We start from the raw sequence: 20,179 nt of genomic DNA on the forward strand, positions 1-20,179 counted from the left end.
ACGCTCGTCGTCACACCTCACGATGGCGACCCCCGCAGCTATCCTGCTCAAGGGCTAACTAAATCTGTCGAGGTCCCAACGTCATCCGCGCTGACAGTTGAGCACCTTTTGCCGTCATTGAGCGCATGCAGGAATATTTATACCTCCACTCCGAGTGCCAAAGCAACGTTTGCCTCCACCACGTATGATTCTATCCTTCTTTGAGCCACAGTTCTCCGTTTCTCCTTTAGAACAAATACAAAATTCAGGATCTCACCAATCATCAGCATTTGTTTACAATTCTCACAAACATAACACATCAATCTTTTGACGTTTTAACCCAATTTTTTTCAATGTTGTAGATTGTCAAACACATGTAATGACACTTAAGTCACATATTTACAGTACTGTAGTTTGTTCTGTCTGATGGGAGTGACTGAACGCTTTGCTTCCCTTTGGAGCCTTATCATTTTTCCCCTTTAAGAGGGGCGATGGCAGTCGAGCGCGCCAGTTGCCTTGTTTTGTAGTGAATAGTGCAATATGCTTTCGATTGATCAGGTGCTTTGGGCTCATGCGGACAGAAAATGCACTTTAAGATTCAAGACTAGAGCTCGTGCACGTGACGGCGCAATCTTCACGGCGCCATTTTGCAGGTCAAAAAGAGCTGCTCGACATTGAACCAGAGCAGAAGATACACAACGCCAGAGACTTGTTGTGCTGTCGGTTGTTACAACAGACGAGACAGATCTTCAAAGAGATCATTCTATGGAATACCAGCTGAAAAGACCAAAAAAGATCGACGGATTTCGGCAATTAAACAGTGATGGATGGTGCCCAACCAAAATACACACACGCCTGTGTAGCGATTGCTTCGTTTCAGGTAGGAATTACTCTTCTCAATCTCAAATTACCAAAAAGTATTTATAATGGCAAGTTGGCTCATTTGAGAACAACGCGTATTTAAAAAAACAAAAAAAAAAAAACAATAGGGAGTCGTCTCCAATGTACACAGAAGCGTGTTGCGGCCACATGTTAAACGTGGGTGAACCTCTCCCCGAGAGACTTTTTTTTTTTTTAAATGCATTGTTCTCAAATGAGTCCAATGCGTATTTAAAAAAAAAAAAAAAAATCTGTCAGAGAGGGTTATGTAGGTAAATGTGTGGCCGCAACGCGCTTCCATGTACGTGGGCTGAAGCCTATCCCAGCGGTTTATTTTCTTTTTTTAAATACACATTTGACTCATTTGAGAACAATGCATATTGAAAAAAAAAAAAAAACCTCTGTCACGGAGAAGTTTACCAAAGTATAAGTGTGGCCGCAACACGCTTCTGTGTACGGAGGAGTTGACTCGCTGTCTTTTTTTTTTTCCAATCATAGTTAATGAATGCGAGTTTGCGTAAAACCGGGGATCATTTATTTCAATATTGGTATTTGTATTGGAAAAATCTGAGTGGCTCCATCGCTATGCGGGATTTATTCTTGATTGAGAACAGATCCAGCAACGAAGTATTTGCATGCGTCCAGACATTTCTACGCTTTCAAACTCTTCTGTGTAAATCTCGACGACTTATTCACCAGATACGATGTGTAGATCCAGTTGTCCAACACAAGCGGAAGCAGGTCAACAGTCCACTTTCTTATCGGTGAAAACATCGACTTCGGTATTAAATATAGGTCCTCTATGCCGAGAGTCTCTCATTTTTCCGAGTATCTTCGTTGATTATCACCTTCTGTATGTTCAACGGTATCCAACAAAACTCTGGGCGTCGTATTTTTGTTTTGTCTCAACGGACTTGGCATCGAACAATGCTTTGCTTAACCGGCACTATGGCCAGTCACGTGATTTCGGTGACGTCGGTGCACGAGCTCTATAGAACGATGTTGTTTCAGACCAGGGTGCTGGCAATCGATAGCACTCGTGAATGTCAGACCAAAAATGGATTTTCTGTTGTCGTTGCAGTTTATCACCCTTTGAATCAAAGCTCACTTGATTCACTTGTAGCGACCCATCAAAGTAACGATTCGTAGTGGTCACTTCATAGTGATAGTTTTCCTAATATGTATTTAAAAAGTGTGTGGATGCTCAATGACTCAATAAAACAGGGATTTAAAAAAAAACCCATATGCTGTAATTAACTTTGATTTTAAAACAAGCCCCGGTTGTTCACAATTCAACCACATCATCAGATTGTACCGGCATGATACAAAAAAAAAAGCACAAGGCAGGACTGTAAAAGGTTTCCAAAATGTTCCCAGAATTGGACGCCTGCCTTGCTTTATCCGCATTTTCCAGAACGGCTTTTCTTCTCCCGTATCTTCAAATCAGTCAGAGTCTTCCTGTTCTGTTTGGACCGCTCCCACCACTCCGGCGAGCTCCTCCTCGCTGCCTCGCAAACGATCGCCTGGACGCGATACCCAGATTCAGATTAATAATTGGGAAGATATTACATCAAATAAAAAAAGGTGGTGCGGGCGGGGTTAGCACTCACGGATGAGTTCAGCAATGGCCCTTTGTGTTCTCCTTGACAGCTTCTCCAATTTCTTTGCCACGTCCCGCTTGAGATCCCTGGATCCAAAACCGCAGTGTCAGCCACATCTGATTTTGATCATACCAAACTGATAAAAAAATAATGCAGAGGTGTTACCAGTCTGGTTTCCTTGGGGCCAGGTTTGCCAAATCCTGGGAAAATAACATTGAAAGTGCGTTATAAACTATTCAAGCATCGGGATTAAAATTAGAAAAGAAGACGCACCACTTCTTCAATGATGGGCTCTGGATTGGCTGCCTTTAACTGGTCTTTGACTTTATCCTCCACTAGGGGAAAAAAAAAACACTTCTTCAATCCAGTCTCACAATAAATATTATAGCAATTTTATGTATGTCAACTATGTGGACATAAACAACATGATATCAACTAATTAATTCACAAAATCCCAGTTTGGACGCCACACTCCCAGCCCCCTTGAATTTTAATTCTAAACCTTAGAAAGATTTTGTAGAGAACTGTTTCCAATTTAATTTCTCTCTGACCTCACAAAAGCAGACGTGCCTTCAATAACTGCCCCGGCCTGAACCATTCTATCAAAATGAAGATTCTGCACAAACCTGACGCGGGTTTGGCTTTGGGGACCTGCCTCTCCTTTAGCTCTTCATCCTCTGGAGTGTAGTTTCTCAGCTTCAGATCCCTGTCAACAAAACAATTGTTTTTTGTTGAGACGAGCCATCTCAAAATGACTCCCCATCCGTGATTTAGCAAGTTTAATACTGTAGATTTGTGAGGAAAGACAAATGAGATCATCATTTAACTACATATACACTGTTGTGTGTACTCTTTTTTTTTTTTTTTTTTTTTTTTTAATGCGGTGCACTGTGACTGTTTTCAAATGTAAAATTTGTCTTAGCTGAAAATACAGATACATATCCATTAAATAGAGATTAAAATGTGAAATTTAGGTAGTTTGATTTAAAGAGTGAAACACTACACGCACACAGTGAAATATTTCACATTTTTTTAAATATAAATTCAAATGATTCTAGTTTATAGCAGACAAAAGCCCAAAATGCATCATCTCTAAAAACTAAAATATCATTTAACATACAATGAAAATGATTTTCATAGTGGGATTTAGGCAGGACTTTGCTCTCTGAAAAGTACTTAATAATTTCATGTAATGTATGAGCAATGAAATAATTTCTACTATATCAGAATTTATTTGAAATGTACTGGTGTTGTGGGGGTTGGCCTCACAGTTCTGAGGTCCCAGGTTCGATCCCGGACCCGCCTGTGTGGAGTTTGCATGTTCTCCCCGTGCCTGCATGGGTTTCCTCCCACATCCCCAAAACATGCAACATTAATTCGGTACTCTAAATTGTTGTTAAAATCTTTTATTTGACTGTTTTGCTTTGATTTTTAGGTGGCACAGTTTGCATGTTCTCCCCGTGCCTGCGTGGGTTTCCTCCCACATCCCCAAAAACATGCAACATTAATTGGACACTCTAAAATTGCCCCTAGGTGTAATTGTGAGTGCGACGGTTTGTCTCTATGTGCCCTGCGATTGGCTGGCGACCGGTTCAGGGTGTACCTCGCCTCCTGCCTGTTGACAGCTGGGATAAGCTCCAGCATGCCCCGTGACCCTTTTGAGGATAAGTGGCAAAGAAAATGGATGGACCAGAGCAGACATTGACTCCATGTTTCCAGCAGGGGGTGGTGTGGACTTATGCGAAAGTGCATGTAAAAAAAACAAAACAAAAAAAACACCCATCTGCATCCCTGCATTGCTGCCCGTTGATTGACTGGAGGCAAGGGAATAAAGTGGCCCTGTTTCCCCTCCCTGTGAACCCGTCTAGTTAACGTGTCCCACCTGCTCCCGGGCATAGACAACAACCGGCTGAGGAATGCCGTCCTTGACGTTTTAATTACTTTCATCGTGGCTCTTCGGAGGAGAATTCTTGGCAAGGCTCAGCAGGGCAACCACACGGGGGTCTGGGAGCTATGAAGCTAAAACCGCCGTCTGGCCGCGTGCGGAACAAGAAGGGAGTTCTCTGAGCTCGGGACCGGGCGACCGGAGGGCACGTAGCTGAAACATTCATCAGCTCAGCCGCCCTGCCCCCTTTCAGCCAGCAGACAGACGCGTGCCTTGTATGGCTATACGCAGGGATGCTGGTCATGTTCGCCGCTCTTACTTCTCTGCTGAAGAGGCAATGTGAGGAAAACGGTCCACTTTGTCGACAGCCTGCGTGATGTATCGTCAATTCAATTCAGGGAGAACACAAATTCGGACGGAAAAAAAAGTGCTTCAGAAAAACTCTTGACGCCGAACAGCCATCGTGCAATACTTAGGATCGATAAGCAGCGCACATCAAGACAAACAGCTGCACTCACAATCCCACCTCGGGGCAATTTAGAGTCTCCGATTAATGTTGCATGTTTTTGGTATGTGGGAGGAAACCGGAGTGGCCGGAGAAAACCCACGCAAGCACGGGGGAGAACATGTAAACTACACACAGGCGGGTCCGGGATTGAACCCGTGACCTCTGAACTGCTAGGCCAACGCTTTACCAGATGATCCACCGTGCCGCCACATTTCCGCATAGTTCAAGCTAAATGTTTTGGTTCTTCAGACTGGAAACTAGCCAAGAGCGCCACCGCTGGTTACAGCCATGCAGCGCATGACATTTTGCTTCAGTGGGACACGGTCAATCAACGACTTTCTGTCAATCCGACTACTCAACCGGTCACTATAATAAGACAACAGCCATTGTTTGCAGTCATCTCCGTCCATGTTGCTCGTTTGACATCGTTTCAACGGATCATATGGACAAAATGGAAGCTGACCGAGATTTCTGGAACGGATTTTGTAAAGCCCTCAAAGCGCCACTCGAATAAATTCTGGTACAAAGTCCGACCTGACAAGAGCCTGGCGAACAAAACCATCACATGCTTATTAAAATGTTTTAGGAATTAACCTTGAGGCAGGATTAATATCTGCAACAAACACCAGCTGTTTAAATATTTACTCCAAACAAAAAAGAAACATTGCCCTCCTTAGAATAGTGACAGTTCTTGTCATTGCTAAACACTTAAAAGTAACAAGAACATTTCTACACATCTACTGACAATGCACTAATTGTACAATTACCGTACCATAATTATATGTATCACTTACCATAGATCAACATACATATTGGATTATATTTCAATTTCTTTTAATCCTTCAATGCTGCTCTTTGTTTTTGTTTTTTTTTGCTTACTTTAGTTGCACAAAACCAGTTTAATTTATCATGCTGACATTTACTCTGCGGTTAGGTGAATAAAGCAGCAGCACAACCATTTTAATTTGTTTTATACATTAGCAACAAATATGTTGACTGTTGGGTTCTTCGAGCTCTAACTCGGTATAGTGATCTCTCATTAAAATTTCAGCAAGGGTGATTGATACACGACACACCCCGGGTCAGAATTGCGTGTCTTGAATTGCGTTAAACGTTCTAATTTGCTGTCCTGTTTATGATCATGCATAGAAGGCCAATAAAGCCTTGTCCTCAAAAAGATTTTGTTCTGTTGGTCCAGGGGCAACACGGAGGCACTCCCTTTGGTGTCGTCACTTGGCAGTCATTCGATATACAAAGGAAAAAGGTCTTGTAGGACAGGAAAGATGGCTGCCAGTGCATACCAAAGGAGACGAGACCGTGGGATATTTGAGCGGCGAATAACGCGAGGATGCGGTAGTAGCCAGAGTAAACCGAGTGCAACCTGTCGCCGATAATTGGTGTTGAGATGAGTTGCAGATAAATGTCGCGGGCTTCCTTCGGATCGGTTGCACTTCCGCGCAGCCGAGAAACAAAAAAAAAAAAAAAAATAGGTCAAGAACTTGAAAGACACAAAAATATATATGATGAAGTTGAACTAACTTGTGTTTCTTCTCTGGCGTCTCCTCTTCCGAATGAGCTTTCTTACGCTCTGGCTCGCCATCTTCCTCCTCTCGCCCCTGCTGGAATGAAGAAACATTTGAATGTCGAATCGATCTCCAGTAAAAGTATGTCACCGTTTTATATGTGCGGATGATAAAGTTTAAAAGTCCCTTTGAAAGATATAATGAAAAAATTATGATGCCCGGACACGCCTGTGTGGAGTTTGCATGTTATTCCTGTGCCTGCGTGGGTTTTTTTTTTTTCCGGGCACTCTGGTTTCCTCCCACATCCCCAAAACATCCAACATTAATTGGACACTCTAAATTGCCCCTAGGTGTGATTGTGACTGTTTGTCTCTATGTGCCCTGCGATTGGCTGGCGACCAGTTAAGGGTGTACCCTGCCTCCTGCCCGTTGACAGCTGTGATAGGCTCCAGCACTCTCCGCGACCCTCGTGAGGATAAGTGGCAAAGAAAATGGATGGATGCATAGGGTAAAAATTTAAAACCAATAGTTCTGAAAATATTGTAATGTCAATTTTTATAATGCATTCTTTCTCATAATTCAAACTTTATTCCAGAAATTCCATAACTTCATTATTGTATATAGATTTTCTTTCCCATGTGGCCTCATGATTTCACTGTATGATAATCATACTATATAAAAATAATAATCTAATTACTATAAATACCACAACAATTGTCTTTGTTGCCCTGAAAAGACTGAAGAAATTACATAATTGGTTACATTTTGCGCATGACCATCACAAGAAATATCCATCCATCCATTTTCTTAGCCGCTTATCCTCACAAGGATCACGTGGAGTGCTGGAGCCTATCCCAGCTGTCAACGCGCAGGAGACAGGGTACACCCTGAACTGGTCGCCAGCCAATCGCAGGGCACATCGAGACAAACAGCCGCACTCTCAATCACACCTAGGGGCAATTTAGAGCGTCCAAATAATGTTGCATGTTTTTGGGATGTGGGAGGAAACCGGAATGCATGGAGGAAACCCAGGCAGGCACGCACATGCAAACTCCACGCAGGCGGGGCCGGGATTCAACCCGGGACCTCAGAACTGTGAGCCCAACGCGTTCCATCCGCTCCACTGTGCCGCCAACAATAAATATCGTTTTGACACTACACAAACAGTAAAATCCGACGGCTGCTACCGCAAGAAGAACCAACAAAACTGCGGCACGCTTGCACTGGCAGTTCAATCCATCACAATCGGGAGTTGCGACAAGAGTACACAAACAACAAGCTCGCATAAATCCAGGGGAAGAGAAAAAACTTGTAACAAAGGATATCAGATCCCACCCAATGTGGATTTTCCTGGAGACGCTTCCTGTCCATATGCTACAACAATTCGCAGCTCTGACGCACTCTTGGAGGGGAGTACAAAGGAAAGCAAAGAATGTCAACAGTGCGCCATCGAACTTGGCATGGCCAAGTCAGTCCACCTCCTCACTGGCAAAAGATTCACCTTGAGTTGAAACGCTGACCACAGCTCGAGTACAGATGTACTCATACCATTTTTTTTCTTACTTTCCCAGACTGAGTACAAGCATAAGTACTTAGCCTGTGAGTCTTGATGTATTTCTGTACATGTTGTTCCGCTGTTTGCATTGACGGGCTCTGTCTAGTCTGTGCATTCACTCTCATTCAGTCACATATCTGGTACATATAAGGATTGCATTTAATTCTACGCGTTCTGCCATGACACATATCCCAAATGTGCCACTTGAGATTGAAAAATACAGAATTGTTCCACTTGGAACCATTCCGTGTTAATGCGGCCTGCAATATTTCTGTTTTACAGTGGCAAACTTCTTTTTACATTTGCGTGAAAGTTAAAATTCTAAAAAAATTACTGCATTATTTATTTAAGACAATTTTTAACTTTTGAGGGGAGTTAACATGATAATAACCACGATTAACTACTTTTTACTCTCAATAAAATTATACAATAAGTGACGCTTTTAATGAGAGTGATATTTGAATTTATATGGTGACTCTTGTGAGGATTATTTTTAATTCCATTACAATTTACCACGGCCTATCCCAACTGACTTTGGGCCAAACAAGGTACATTCCGGACTGGTTGTCAGTCAATAAAAGAGCACATATAGACAACCATTCACACTAATATTAATGCCTCTGGACAGTAATGTTTGTGAACTATGTGAGGAAGCCTGAGAATAAACCACATGGAGAACATGCAAAGGTAACACGAATACACTGAAATTGATATTTTATTCCAGAATCTCATTACTGTGGGGCTTACTTCCTGACCACGAGGTCATCATGCCACCCTTATCACAAAGAAAGTTATCTAAATAACTGCAAATGATGTCAACATGTATCCTGGAACAAAGTGTGCTCGAACGATGAGGTCCCACAGTTTACGTTACAAACAGTGCGTAAACACAAGTAGGCATAGCATCATACTTAGTAGAATGGGCACATTGAACCGTCAAACATAAAGTGCAATTCTGTTTTGTTGTGTTTTGGTTCACGCGGTTATCAGTTTTTTAACCACTTTATTTAATTTCGACTCTTTTCGAAGTTGGTGCAATGCACTGGAGCTGCGAGGTGACGTCACAATTAAGAGCCACACTAATGTAGCGAACAACCACAAAAGCAGCGTAGAATACACGAAAGCAGCAAATTCACGGGGAGTTTCATGGAATTATTCCTTAAATATGATGATTATATATTCTTCAAAGCCACCGAAATGTTTAGGAACACGTTTATAACCTATGAATAGTCAAATACAACGGCTAGCTCCAGGCTAAGACAACTTAACGTAAAAAAATAATTAATATTGGTGGGCGCTAAATTCGTGTGAGCCGACTTTTACATCTGTACTTACGTGAAGTTTTTTATCCCTCAAGGCTTTCAATCTCTCTTTTCGCTTCAGGGCTTGTTCCTGAAGAGACCCGATATTTTTCTCCATGTTTGCTGCAACACGCCGCTCAGCAGTCTCTGTAATCCATTACAAAGTCTGCTTTAGGTTGTTGTAATCGATTAACGAGCAATCGATTGCATTGATAGATAGATAGATAGATAGATAGATAGATAGATAGATAGATAGATAGATAGATAGATAGATAGATAGATAGATAGATAGATAGTCTGTCAAGGGACCCCAAGATTAGAACACCTATCTCATTGTGGCTCATTAAATTTTTTATAGGTGTGTGTTCATAAATTGTCCATTTCCGGGAACAGTCGCTGTTACAGGAAAAATGGGGGAAAAAAAGGTGAAGTTAAAGATGAAAATGGCAAATACTATATTTGCCTATTTAACTGTCATTTGTTTGAAAACGGTGTACCTGCGGGATCGAACGTGCACTGGATGAGCCGGTTATTTGGGTGTGTTTTAATGCCAAAATTAAAATTCGATAACGATAATGATTTGGCGGTACGGTGGCGCAGCTGTAAAAGCGTTGGGCTCACAGTTCTGAGTACCCAGGTTTGATCCCAGGCCTCCCTGTGTGGAGTTTGCATGTTCTCCCCGTGCCTGCGTGGGTTTTCTCCGGGTACTCCGGTTTACTCCCACATCCCAAAAACACGCACCATTAATTGGACACTCTAAATTGCCCCAAGGTGTGATTGTGAGTGTGTCCGTTTGTCTCTTTGTGCCCTGCGATTGGCTGGCGACCAGTTCAGGGTGTACCCCACCTCCTACCCATTGACAGCTGGGATAGGCACCAGCACTCCCCGCGACCCTTGCGAGGATAAGCGGCTAAGAAAATGGAAGGATGGATGAATAATAATTTAAAGCATGCGTTTCACATTTTAACAAACTCACTTATGATTGCATTTCCACATTAAAACATTTTTACTTCATATTTATCCAAGGTTACCACCCAAAAAAAAACAAAAAACACTATTGGGTGCAAGCATTTTAAATTCATATCTCTAACCACATGCATATTGTTTCTTTTTGTATGGAAGAAAATAAATCACAAACGTAGTAGTTTCTCCCCCCGTATCTGTTCAATTATGTATTAGTGTAGCACCTGTTTCATAAGTTATTTATTAGCCACCAAGGTAACAACAATGGAGTAGCTGTGTTCTCACTTCTCAGTATTCAATGTAAACTGCTTGCTTCGTTGGCAAATAAGAGTTTATTATTGAGCCATGACATTAAAATAATAAGCGTAACCAGTGGACATAAAGAAACATGTACTGTATTGCGTTATACGCTGTACGCAATGCAATGCAATGCAACAAACGCTGCAAAAAAAAAAAAAAAAAAAAGGGACGGTGCAAAGTCAATCTTGGCTTGCAGTGAGGAGGCGAAAACGTTCGATGACTCAACGGTGGCATCAGCTCACTTTCAGGGAGGAGTCGCAAAAAGTGATACCGGTAAAGTGGACATGGTTGATAAGAGAGGCCGGCTCGGTACCGGGGGGGGGGGGGGAATGAGAATTGCGGCAAAGTGATCATCAAAACACTCAGCGGCCCCTTATGGGGCGGAGATGTACGTGACGTCCTTCCTCGCTACTCCTACTACATGTTTTATTTTTCTGTTTTACTTTCATTTTTAGGTGGCACAGTGGCTCAGCTTATGAGTGAAAACACGAGAATCTTTAATTGACCCATCATATTTACACGTTAAAGTCGTTTTGGAATCAGCAATCAAGGTAAATGCAATATCTCAACGTCATCATTTATGATATGACCATTTAAAATTTTGGCACAGCTTTGAATAATAATCGTGGAATCTGATACAAATGATTTGCCGTCGTGGGCCACATGAAATCATGCGGTTGGCCGCATCTGGCCCCCGGGCCTCGAGTTTGACACCTGTGGTCGAAGATTTGGGTTTCTTGTAACAGTTGCGTGAAAAATTACAATTATATAAAAAGAAGAACAATTAAATGGGCGGCACGGTGGATCAGCTGGTAAAACATTGGCCTCACAGTTCCGAATGTTGTGTTGTGTCTGTTCTAAATAGAAGAAAATGGGATTTGAAATTTGAAATGTAAAGTGATCAGAATATTTATATTTCAATAGTTGTATTTCAGTGTAACTTTTCAATGTTAACAATTCAACTGGCTACAATTCGCTGTCTAAAATTCACCGGCTGTGCCACCAGGCAGGGTTACTTCAGGTCAGAACCGAACAGCCGGCCAATCCAGTGACGCTTTCTTAGTGTGTGACATCACGTGACTCAGAAAGCGTTACTGCGATTGGCTGGCTGTTCCGCCTGGTGGCACAGACGGTGAAGTTTCGACAGCTAATGAATAGGTTTCCGATTACGCCATCTTGTGTGTCATGGAGGTCAAAGAAAACAGGTGATAGGTGAAGCCTGAAGTGTTTTTTCTATCGTTAATCAATCCGATTGGTCTAAGGGTGGCGGTGACGTCATTGTAAACCTATCCACTGCAGCCAGTTGAATTTCAGACAGCGAATTGTCGCAACTATTGAAAATGCGATCACTTCACATTTTCCATTTTTCTGTCGTTTCAAATTTAAATCCATTTCACTTTACATTTAAAATTCAAATGTTACTAATCTGCTTGTTTCTTTTAAAAGTACATTTAAATGTAAAATGTGCTCACGTGGGAACAGACTCTCTCTCTCTTTTTCTCTTCCCCCCCCCCCCACTCGGAAGCAGCAGCCGCCACTAGTGCGCGAGAAGAAGGCGCTCGCGTCTTAACGCGGACGTGGGTGTTCCTGTTCCTCTCCACGCACTATTTCCACGCTTTATCAGTTCCTGCTTGCGATAGTTCGACATTTAAATCTCACCGCGACCGCGTCCTTCGCGCCGCCTGTTCGAGAAGAACTCTTGCGAAGTTTCTCAGCCGGCCTTGCACTTCTTTTTTCATTTTTTTTTTATTTGTTTTTTTTGGGAGCGGATTAATGAATTGAGGGGGGCGAATGTCGCAGGAATGGTCGACTGCGTGGAGCGCGCCGCGTCCTGGAAACAAGTTGAAGCAGCTCCGGGCTGGTAACTGTTGACCATGTTCGCTTCTCCCCGGAGTTTTTCGTGAAAACGCGAAGCTGGGGGGTTAATGAGCAACCAGGAGCAAAGAGGAAAAATGGCATCGAAGGAGAGGCTGTACGAGCTGTGGATGTTGTACTACACGAAGGTGAGGAGGACGTTACACCTGATGGGGACACCTGTTGTTGTTGTTGCTGGATCCCAATACTTTAATTTTTATTGACATTTACATTCCTTTGTATGATTTTAAAAGAAACTTATGGAAACGCGTTACTTTGGTTCTTCAGGTGGCCCCGTAACTCGTGTTTGTCATAGACGGTTATAAGCGGAAGTAGCTCCCGTGTTTGCACTTGAGCTTCCTCATTTGTAAATTAAATACATGACACACCAGTGGAGCGTTTTTGGTAGGACGTCCAAACAGTAAGCGAGTGGGAAACTGGTTGCAGCTTGACACCCCCCCCCCCCCAAAAAAAAAAAAAAAAAAAAAAATGTCGTTTCATTTTGTACCTGACCTGGAACGCAGGTGAAACCGCGAACCGGCTACTTCCTGCTTCTTGTAGCTACGCCCCCCTCATGTCACGTGCCAATAGGTATTCAAATAGTGAATGTTTTATTTCTCACATAAATTTGTTGAATAAAAAGTCAGGTTATCTGATGCGCAATTCAGTACATTCACTTTGTCATCTTTACAAGGACAACAATTCTGTTTGGACTGATACTCTCGCAAATGTAATAATTTATTCAACATATTTGTTTGTAATATTTTTCTCAAGCTTTTCCACTGAGATCCAACTGTCGGCATCACAAAGCAACATTGAAAAAAATTGTCGAATTGTAAAATAAATTTTACCACTGTTAGACAACATAAAATACATAGTCTTAAATAATTAGAAGGCGGCACAGTGGGGCAGATGGTAAAGCGTTGGCCTCACAGTTCTGAGGACCCAGGTTTGATCCCAGGCCTCCCTGTGTGGAGTTTGCATGTTCTCCCCGTGCCTGCGTGGGTTTCCTCCCGGTACTCCGGTTTACTCCCACATCCTCAAAACATGCAACATTAATTGGACACTCTTAAATTGACCCTAGGTGTGAGTGCGACTGTTGTTTGTCTCCATGTACCCTGCGATTGGCTGCCAACAGGTTCAGGGTGTACCCCGCCTCCTGCCCGTTGACAGCTGGGATAGGCACTCCTCGCAGCACTACTGAGGATAAGCGGCAAAAGAAAATGGATGAATGGATATTGATAAATGTAATACAGTGGATTCATGGTGATCACATCTGGGTCGTAGTAGCAAGGTTTGTTATTCGAATCTTTGCTCTGACCTTCTTTTATGGAATTTGTATGTTCTCCCCGTGCTTGTGTGAGTTTTTTTCGGCCTTCCTCCCACATTCCAAAAAAACGTGCATGCTATCTCCACAGAAGAATCGCTGCTTCTCAAACTTTAGTTCCGCCTCGAAAAAAATACTACCGAAGTACAAAATACAGTAGAACGTCGAAGTCAGGGGTGTCCAAACTGTAGCCCCAGGGTACTTTTTGCCCCCCACCTATTTTTATGCAGCCTGGAGGATTTTTTAAAAAGAGCATTTGAGATGACAACAAATGGTGCTGCAGCCTTTCGCAGCTGTCAATGGGCTGGAGGCGGGGTGCACCCTGAACTAGTTGCCAGCCAAACTCCACACAGGCGGGTCTGGGATCGAACCCGGGACCTCAGAACTGCGAGGCCAACACTTTACCAGCTGAACCACTGTGCTGCCTACCATGACCATTAGTACTAATAATTTTATTTTACACAGAGCTTTTCTAGATAGAAGATGCAACAAAACTACTTACAGCTAAATATAGTTCCCTAAAAGTCAAACATTTCTTTTTATTACATTGCATAAAGACACTTCTGTTTTGCTCCTCTTGCTGTTTTGTGTAACGGTCCGATTCGTGAATATGAAATGAATGATCTTCAAGAATTATTCATTGGTCTTTATATGACTATCTTGTGGGTTACATGGTTGCAGGGAACCCCCAAATCCTGAAAAATCTGAAATTATTTCCCTCATGTACTCCAACAGAAAGGCCCGACATAACAATTTCTGAATAGAACAATTTAGAAGCAATGTATAGTACTCGCTCTAAATAAAGTTGAGGTGTGCGACCTTAACACCACTAAAATGGAATCAAGTTGGATACAAATGACCACCATTGAGCCAAGAGGGTTAGAATTTCAAAGTGGACCTTGCACCCTTCAATTTTTCGCTCCACCGCCCCCGGAGGTAAAGATTGTGACATTCCTGGTCTAAGTAGTCTTTAAAACTCAGATTGATTGTTTTTTTTTTTTTTTTTTTTAACTCCTAATTTTATTTGTCATTTTTCTCATAATCCCCTGTAACATTGTACACAGTTTAAACACTACACTTCATAAATAAAAGAAACATTTATAAATGTTGATTTAATTAAGATGTACTGCATATAAAAAGGGACAGAAATAATTGGTTTAAAGCAAATCTTGAAGATTATTTTCAAAAGTATTTAATTTAGAAAAGTTAAATATAAGTGAACTGTATTCTTTCGAGGACGGCACGGTGGATCATCTGGCAAAGGCTTGACCTCACAGTTCTGAGGTCCCGGGTTCAATCCCGGACCTGCCTGTGTGGAGTTTGCATGTTCTCCCCGTGCATGTGTGGGTTTTCTCCGGGCACTCCGGTTTCCTCCCACATTCCAAAAAACATGCGACATTAATTGAACACTCTAAATTGCCCCGAGGTGTGATTGTGAGTGCGACGGTTTGTCTCTATGTGCCCTGCGATTGGCTTGCAACCAGTTTTGGGTGTACACTGCCTCCTACCCATTGACAGCTGGGATAGGCTCCAGCACTCCCTGCGACCCTCGTGAGGATAAGCAACGAATAAAATGGATGGATGTATTATTTCGTATGCAGTAGCATGACTGCACCCCACACCGCTGCTCTTAAGTGCCCACGGTTATTCGTATATGGATGTGCCCTGCAATTATTTGGTGACCTTTCACCTCTTGCCCAATGTCCTCCGGGATCAACTCTGGCTGCCCCTCAGTCCTAATGAGGACAAATCCTCCAGAAAATGGTTGAACGGATGGATTATTGTGGTTCTGGTTTACAGTGGTGTAGAACTGTACTGGATCACAATGTCATCATGTTTATCTTGCCGAGTTACACAAGACATGCAAAACATGACAAATAGCTCTCGGCATGATGCCATTGCAAACTACAGCCAAAATAATGAACATTGTTGAATATATATATATATATATATATATATATATATATATATATATATATATATATATATATATATACCCACGTCGCCTCTGTGGCATCTGCTAGTTAAAACCTATCATGAACCAGCAGATTATTTTACTGATTTTTTTTATATTTATCAATGTATGCATATATATATATGTTACCGGCCAAATTCAAAAAGCTGTGAGCAAATTTGGATGAATGGGCAGATTCAGCGAGTATTCATTTTACTTGTGATCGTCATTCAGATCAGTGGTGGGCAGAATATGTACTTTATAACACAGGTGTGAAACTCAAGGGCCGGGGGCCAGAGCCTGCCCGCCATATGATTTTATGTGGCCCGCCAGGCCAAATCATGTGTATGAACATCCATGATTTTTGTTGAAATCTATACCAAAATATCAAATTGTTGATAACATTGAAATATTGAAAACATTTTTGTGTGCCTAAATGGTAATAACCTAATAGTTGAAAAAGTCATGAGGATTGATTTTTGATTCCAAAACTCGTTTATAAATTTCACGTGTAAGTATGATGAGGCAAAAGATTTTCATGGTTTCACAGTTTTAACCTCCCTCTGAGGGAAACTGTAACTACACTGTGGCTCGTGACAAATATTACTCGACACTTTTGCTCTTTTTCATTAATTAAATAAAAAAATGAAATTACAAATTAAATGTTTTATTTTAAACACTTAAAATATATATTAAAATAAACACTTTAATGTACGTTTTTTTATGACATAATTTGTTAATTACAATCAAATTACAAATAATTCAAACTACTACCATTAAAACTAAATATTGTACACATTTTAATGTATTGATTTGACCTAATTTATGAATAATCTCCTAATCCTCCTGTTTGTTTTGTTTATCACCGGCACAACATTCTGATTTTGAACATACAGTAATTCAAAAAGTTATTTTAGCAACCTGAGCTCATACTCAACGTCAATTCTCGACAGACAAGCAAACTTAGTTTTAATAATGAGTTTCATGTTTACACCACATTCATTCATGCACTGCGCATTCCTAGGTGCGTACAACAGGAAACAATTACTCTACAGATCCAAAACCAGATCTGAGCGGTTGAAATGAGTCGACAGGTTTTTGAGATGTCTGCGTGTGGTAAAATTGGAATTTAACTTTGTAATGTCAGGATTGCAATATAAAGATTAGATAGGTTAATGCAGGTCATCATGTCATCTAAATGTTTAATATTAAAGTTCCCGCAGGATAAAGCGAACTGAACAATGCATGTAATGAATGAGACATTTATTATATGTATAGTGTTTTTATTATTGTTCACCATTCAAATTTGGTTGCCAATTGTGAGTGTGACTACGCTGTGTCTTGAAGCTATTTGGTGACGGAGATGAACGTATTCCAATTTTGCGTTCACGACGTGTCGACAAATTGGCTGTAGATGATATTACTATTTAATGTGCGAGCAATCTGCTTCAATGCCCGAGGACAGAGGAAAACAAGATGAGTCTTTTTGCCCAGTTATGATTAAGTGGGGCACCGAGCGGCTCCTGTCGTCTTATCGCATCAGCTCTATCTGAAGTGTTGCTGTCTTGACAAGGATGATGTCTTGTCATACACAAGGACATTTGTTTTCTTACCCAGCCTGTGAAATTTGATCGAATTTAAGAGGGTTTCAGAGCGTCATACCTGTCTAAGTCTGAAATATTTTGATCGCGTCATTTACTGTCAAAGTGTTCATTGCGGCAATAGGAAACAAATCCTAACAGATGGGTGTGACCTTCAGTTCTTTGATCATTTGCATGTCTGTTTTCAAAAGAGCAATTTGTTCCTTTAAGGCCAAGTGTCATGCCTATAAACATTCGAAAAATAGATATTGTAATGAAAAATACATAGAACATTACTCACTTCAATGTTCATATGAAAAAATAAATGTGAGCGGAGAACGCGTCATCCATGCGCAGTTGCGGTAGTCTCATCCGACATCCAATTGGGAGCCATATTGCCTGCAACGTCTGTTCTATGGGACACGGAAGCTCTTTTCAAATAAGAGAACGTCTCACAATCGAGTGAAGTGACCTGGGCAATATTACCCTATAATTTCGAGCCATATTTAGATGATATGCGCATCACTGCTATTTGACAACAGACTCCCAGACAATATGTATGACCCAGCCGCCTGAAACCGTCCACCGTGGACACAATCGAGTGACGTGACTTGGGCAATATTATCCTATCATTTCGAGACATATTTAGATGACATGCAGATCACTTCTAGCTAACCACAGACTCCCAGACAGTATGTATGTGCCAGCCCGGCCAAAGCCGTGCCCCTCGTCGGAAGCCGTGCTCGGCGCAGACACATTTAGCACCCCAGATTTACGTGCGCGGATCTTTTGTTACATTCTGAGAGGATTACGCCCCCCTCCCCCCAACTATTTTTTTTTTTTTATAGCTCTATACACACCTACCTGTCATTTGGAACCAACGAAGCTCTCGTCCTTTGCACCCGTGCAATCCATTTTTCACGACGAACGGGGTCTTTTTGAAAAGTATGAAGAATGAATCCATCCTCCCGAGTGTTCGAACAATACCCAGCAATACGACGAGCCGGCATTTTGGCTAACACGAAGGAACAATGAGCTACTTTCCAGCAGGTAGAAACATACGAGACCGCTTTAGTAGGAGTCTGCTACTAACATCACTTCCTGCTTCTTCTCGAAGACAAATCCCTCGAGAGGATTTTCATGGCGCGAGTGACAAAAAGCCACAAATACGTCAAAATCATGTCGTGTGGTGAAAAAACGGATGGGTCCATTCCGGCTGCCTTTTTTTCCATTAATAACATACTAAAAATCATGCATTTCATGAGAGTGGCACTTTAATGTGGCTAATGTTGCTTCAAACATCTTTTTTTTTTTTTTATTACAGATTTTAGAATGAGAGAAAATTCCTTACCGACGTTTACCATTACATTTTTGTGGGTAGCGTTCAATTTACAGCTGAATTTTACTAAGTAGAGTAACAAGCATCTTTAAATCCTGGTGGTGCTTTGCCATCATCTTGTGGCATTTTTAGCAATTATATTATATTGGAGGGTCTCTGTGCAGATTGTTGCCATTTGTGGCAGGGCTTGATCGCTTGAGTCTTTCCCACATCTGCATTTCACATAAGTGACATTGAGGGTGGGGGAAAAAAAAAACTGAATGAACTTAAAGGACGGACAAATCGAAGTGCAAATTTGAGGCGGTTACACATTCCATTCCCATTGTTTGTAACACGGAGGTAACAATTCTCCGTGGACCAATTAACAGACACCCGAGTTTCTGGCTCCACCCTCCCACAAGTATTTGCTCGAGCTCTCACATAGGCGCTGCCTTCAAATAAACACCCAATCCTCTTTACAGTTGAGTAAATAGATGCCCCAGTCACTATCTGTGGAAACGACTATACAGTATCTCTGCAATTTTGCACTGATTCGAACAACGGGTTTTATTATGCTATCTCATGACCAGTTTAACGTTAAATTTATACAAGTGGAAAAGCCGTAATGCATTTGCATGTGTGCAAACATCCTTGGGAGTGATGCTAGACTTTAGATTGGTCTTAGTTTTTAATCCTCACAGCCTCGTGTGACCAAATGGAACACGATCGTGAGGTGAAAGGTAGCAGTGCCACTTCAGAGAACAATCACATCTTTAATTCATGTCCCGTGTACTGAATGTGTGTCCGAACATACTGTATCCTCCTCCAAGGCCACCGTTTAAATATTTTTAAAGAGAACATATGAATGAGGCAAATTAGCATACGTGGTGCGATTAGAAAGAGCTGACTTCCATTCAAAGGCTCTTTTTTTTGTTTGACAGTAAACACGGCTTTTGACCTGGAACCCTGTTTTAGATACAATAAACACACCCGGGCGGATCACAACAGACATATCTCTCTGTTGTTGCACCTAATCCTTCGAGTTAAACTGGGAAAAAAAAACGAAAAGAAAAGACAGCATTGTCAATCTAAACAAGCCATTGAAACACTTTATCCTGCATATTCTCTGTCAGAAGAAAAGTTGCTCTGGCTTGCGTGTGATGTCGGAACTTGGCTTCCTCTGATTGTGCAACACATCACACACCCCTGGCAACTTGAGCCATTTTAGGATCAACTTCAGCGCATGGATGATGTAAAACCGACGTACCCCGATGCATCCTCTTGAAAATAAACACGGAGGTTTGCGTTGTGTCGGTGGTAATGTGACATCGTCGCATCATGAACTTTAGCTTAGCATGTGACTTTTAACGCATGTTCGTCATCTGACCTTTTGGGTCCCAAATGTTTACAAAGTTCACGGATGTTTAACGGAAACACAGTTAGGTAAGTAGGCCATAATAGACATCAACCAAAATTTAAAAAAAAAAAAAAAAAAGGCTGGGTGCATGGATATGATGCCCACACCGATGGCAGGAATACACGTGAATATGTTTTGCCTGCATCCCCACTATATTGGACACTCATATCTACCCGATTGGTGGTGAGCCTTATTACATGCTTAATGTATTAATAGTGTTCACTTTATTTTACTA

At 41.7% G+C, this 20,179-nt stretch overlaps 2 protein-coding genes across 6 annotated transcripts in view; one reads left to right on the plus strand and one right to left on the minus strand.

Moving 5' to 3' along the window:
* Positions 1–12: 12 nt before the first annotated feature.
* On the minus strand, positions 13–9,407 carry ccdc12 (coiled-coil domain containing 12). 3 transcript variants are annotated; one of them, XR_009794935.1, is made up of 8 exons: positions 9,266–9,407; positions 6,392–6,471; positions 3,086–3,165; positions 2,733–2,794; positions 2,625–2,659; positions 2,469–2,545; positions 2,250–2,381; positions 13–224 (listed from the first exon to the last, which is right to left on the minus strand). XR_009794935.1 is itself a non-coding variant. In XM_061819340.1 (7 exons), exons 1-7 carry the CDS (start codon positions 9,347–9,349, stop codon positions 2,302–2,304), a joined length of 495 nt encoding a protein of 164 aa, XP_061675324.1. In that variant the 5' UTR covers positions 9,350–9,407; the 3' UTR covers positions 2,086–2,301. The 3 variants fall into 3 exon arrangements, 2 of the variants coding, with proteins under 2 accessions (XP_061675324.1, XP_061675323.1); XM_061819340.1 differs by lacking the exon at positions 13–224 and having other exon boundaries at positions 2,086–2,381; positions 6,392–6,468; XM_061819339.1 differs by lacking the exon at positions 13–224 and having other exon boundaries at positions 2,086–2,381.
* Positions 9,408–12,017: 2,610 nt separating this feature from the next.
* Positions 12,018–20,179, plus strand: part of nbeal2 (neurobeachin-like 2) — a 48,540-nt gene continuing 40,378 nt past the window's right edge. For all 3 annotated transcript variants that reach the window (XM_061819347.1, XM_061819348.1, XM_061819349.1), the window contains exon 1: positions 12,018–12,497. In XM_061819347.1, the coding sequence (XP_061675331.1) occupies positions 12,420–12,497 (78 nt within the window). In that variant the 5' untranslated portion in view covers positions 12,018–12,419. The remainder of the gene's footprint in view (positions 12,498–20,179) is intronic.

The sequence above is a fragment of the Syngnathoides biaculeatus genome, chromosome 5 (genome assembly GCF_019802595.1).
Source record: "Syngnathoides biaculeatus isolate LvHL_M chromosome 5, ASM1980259v1, whole genome shotgun sequence".
Classification (NCBI taxonomy): Eukaryota; Metazoa; Chordata; class Actinopteri; order Syngnathiformes; family Syngnathidae; genus Syngnathoides; species Syngnathoides biaculeatus.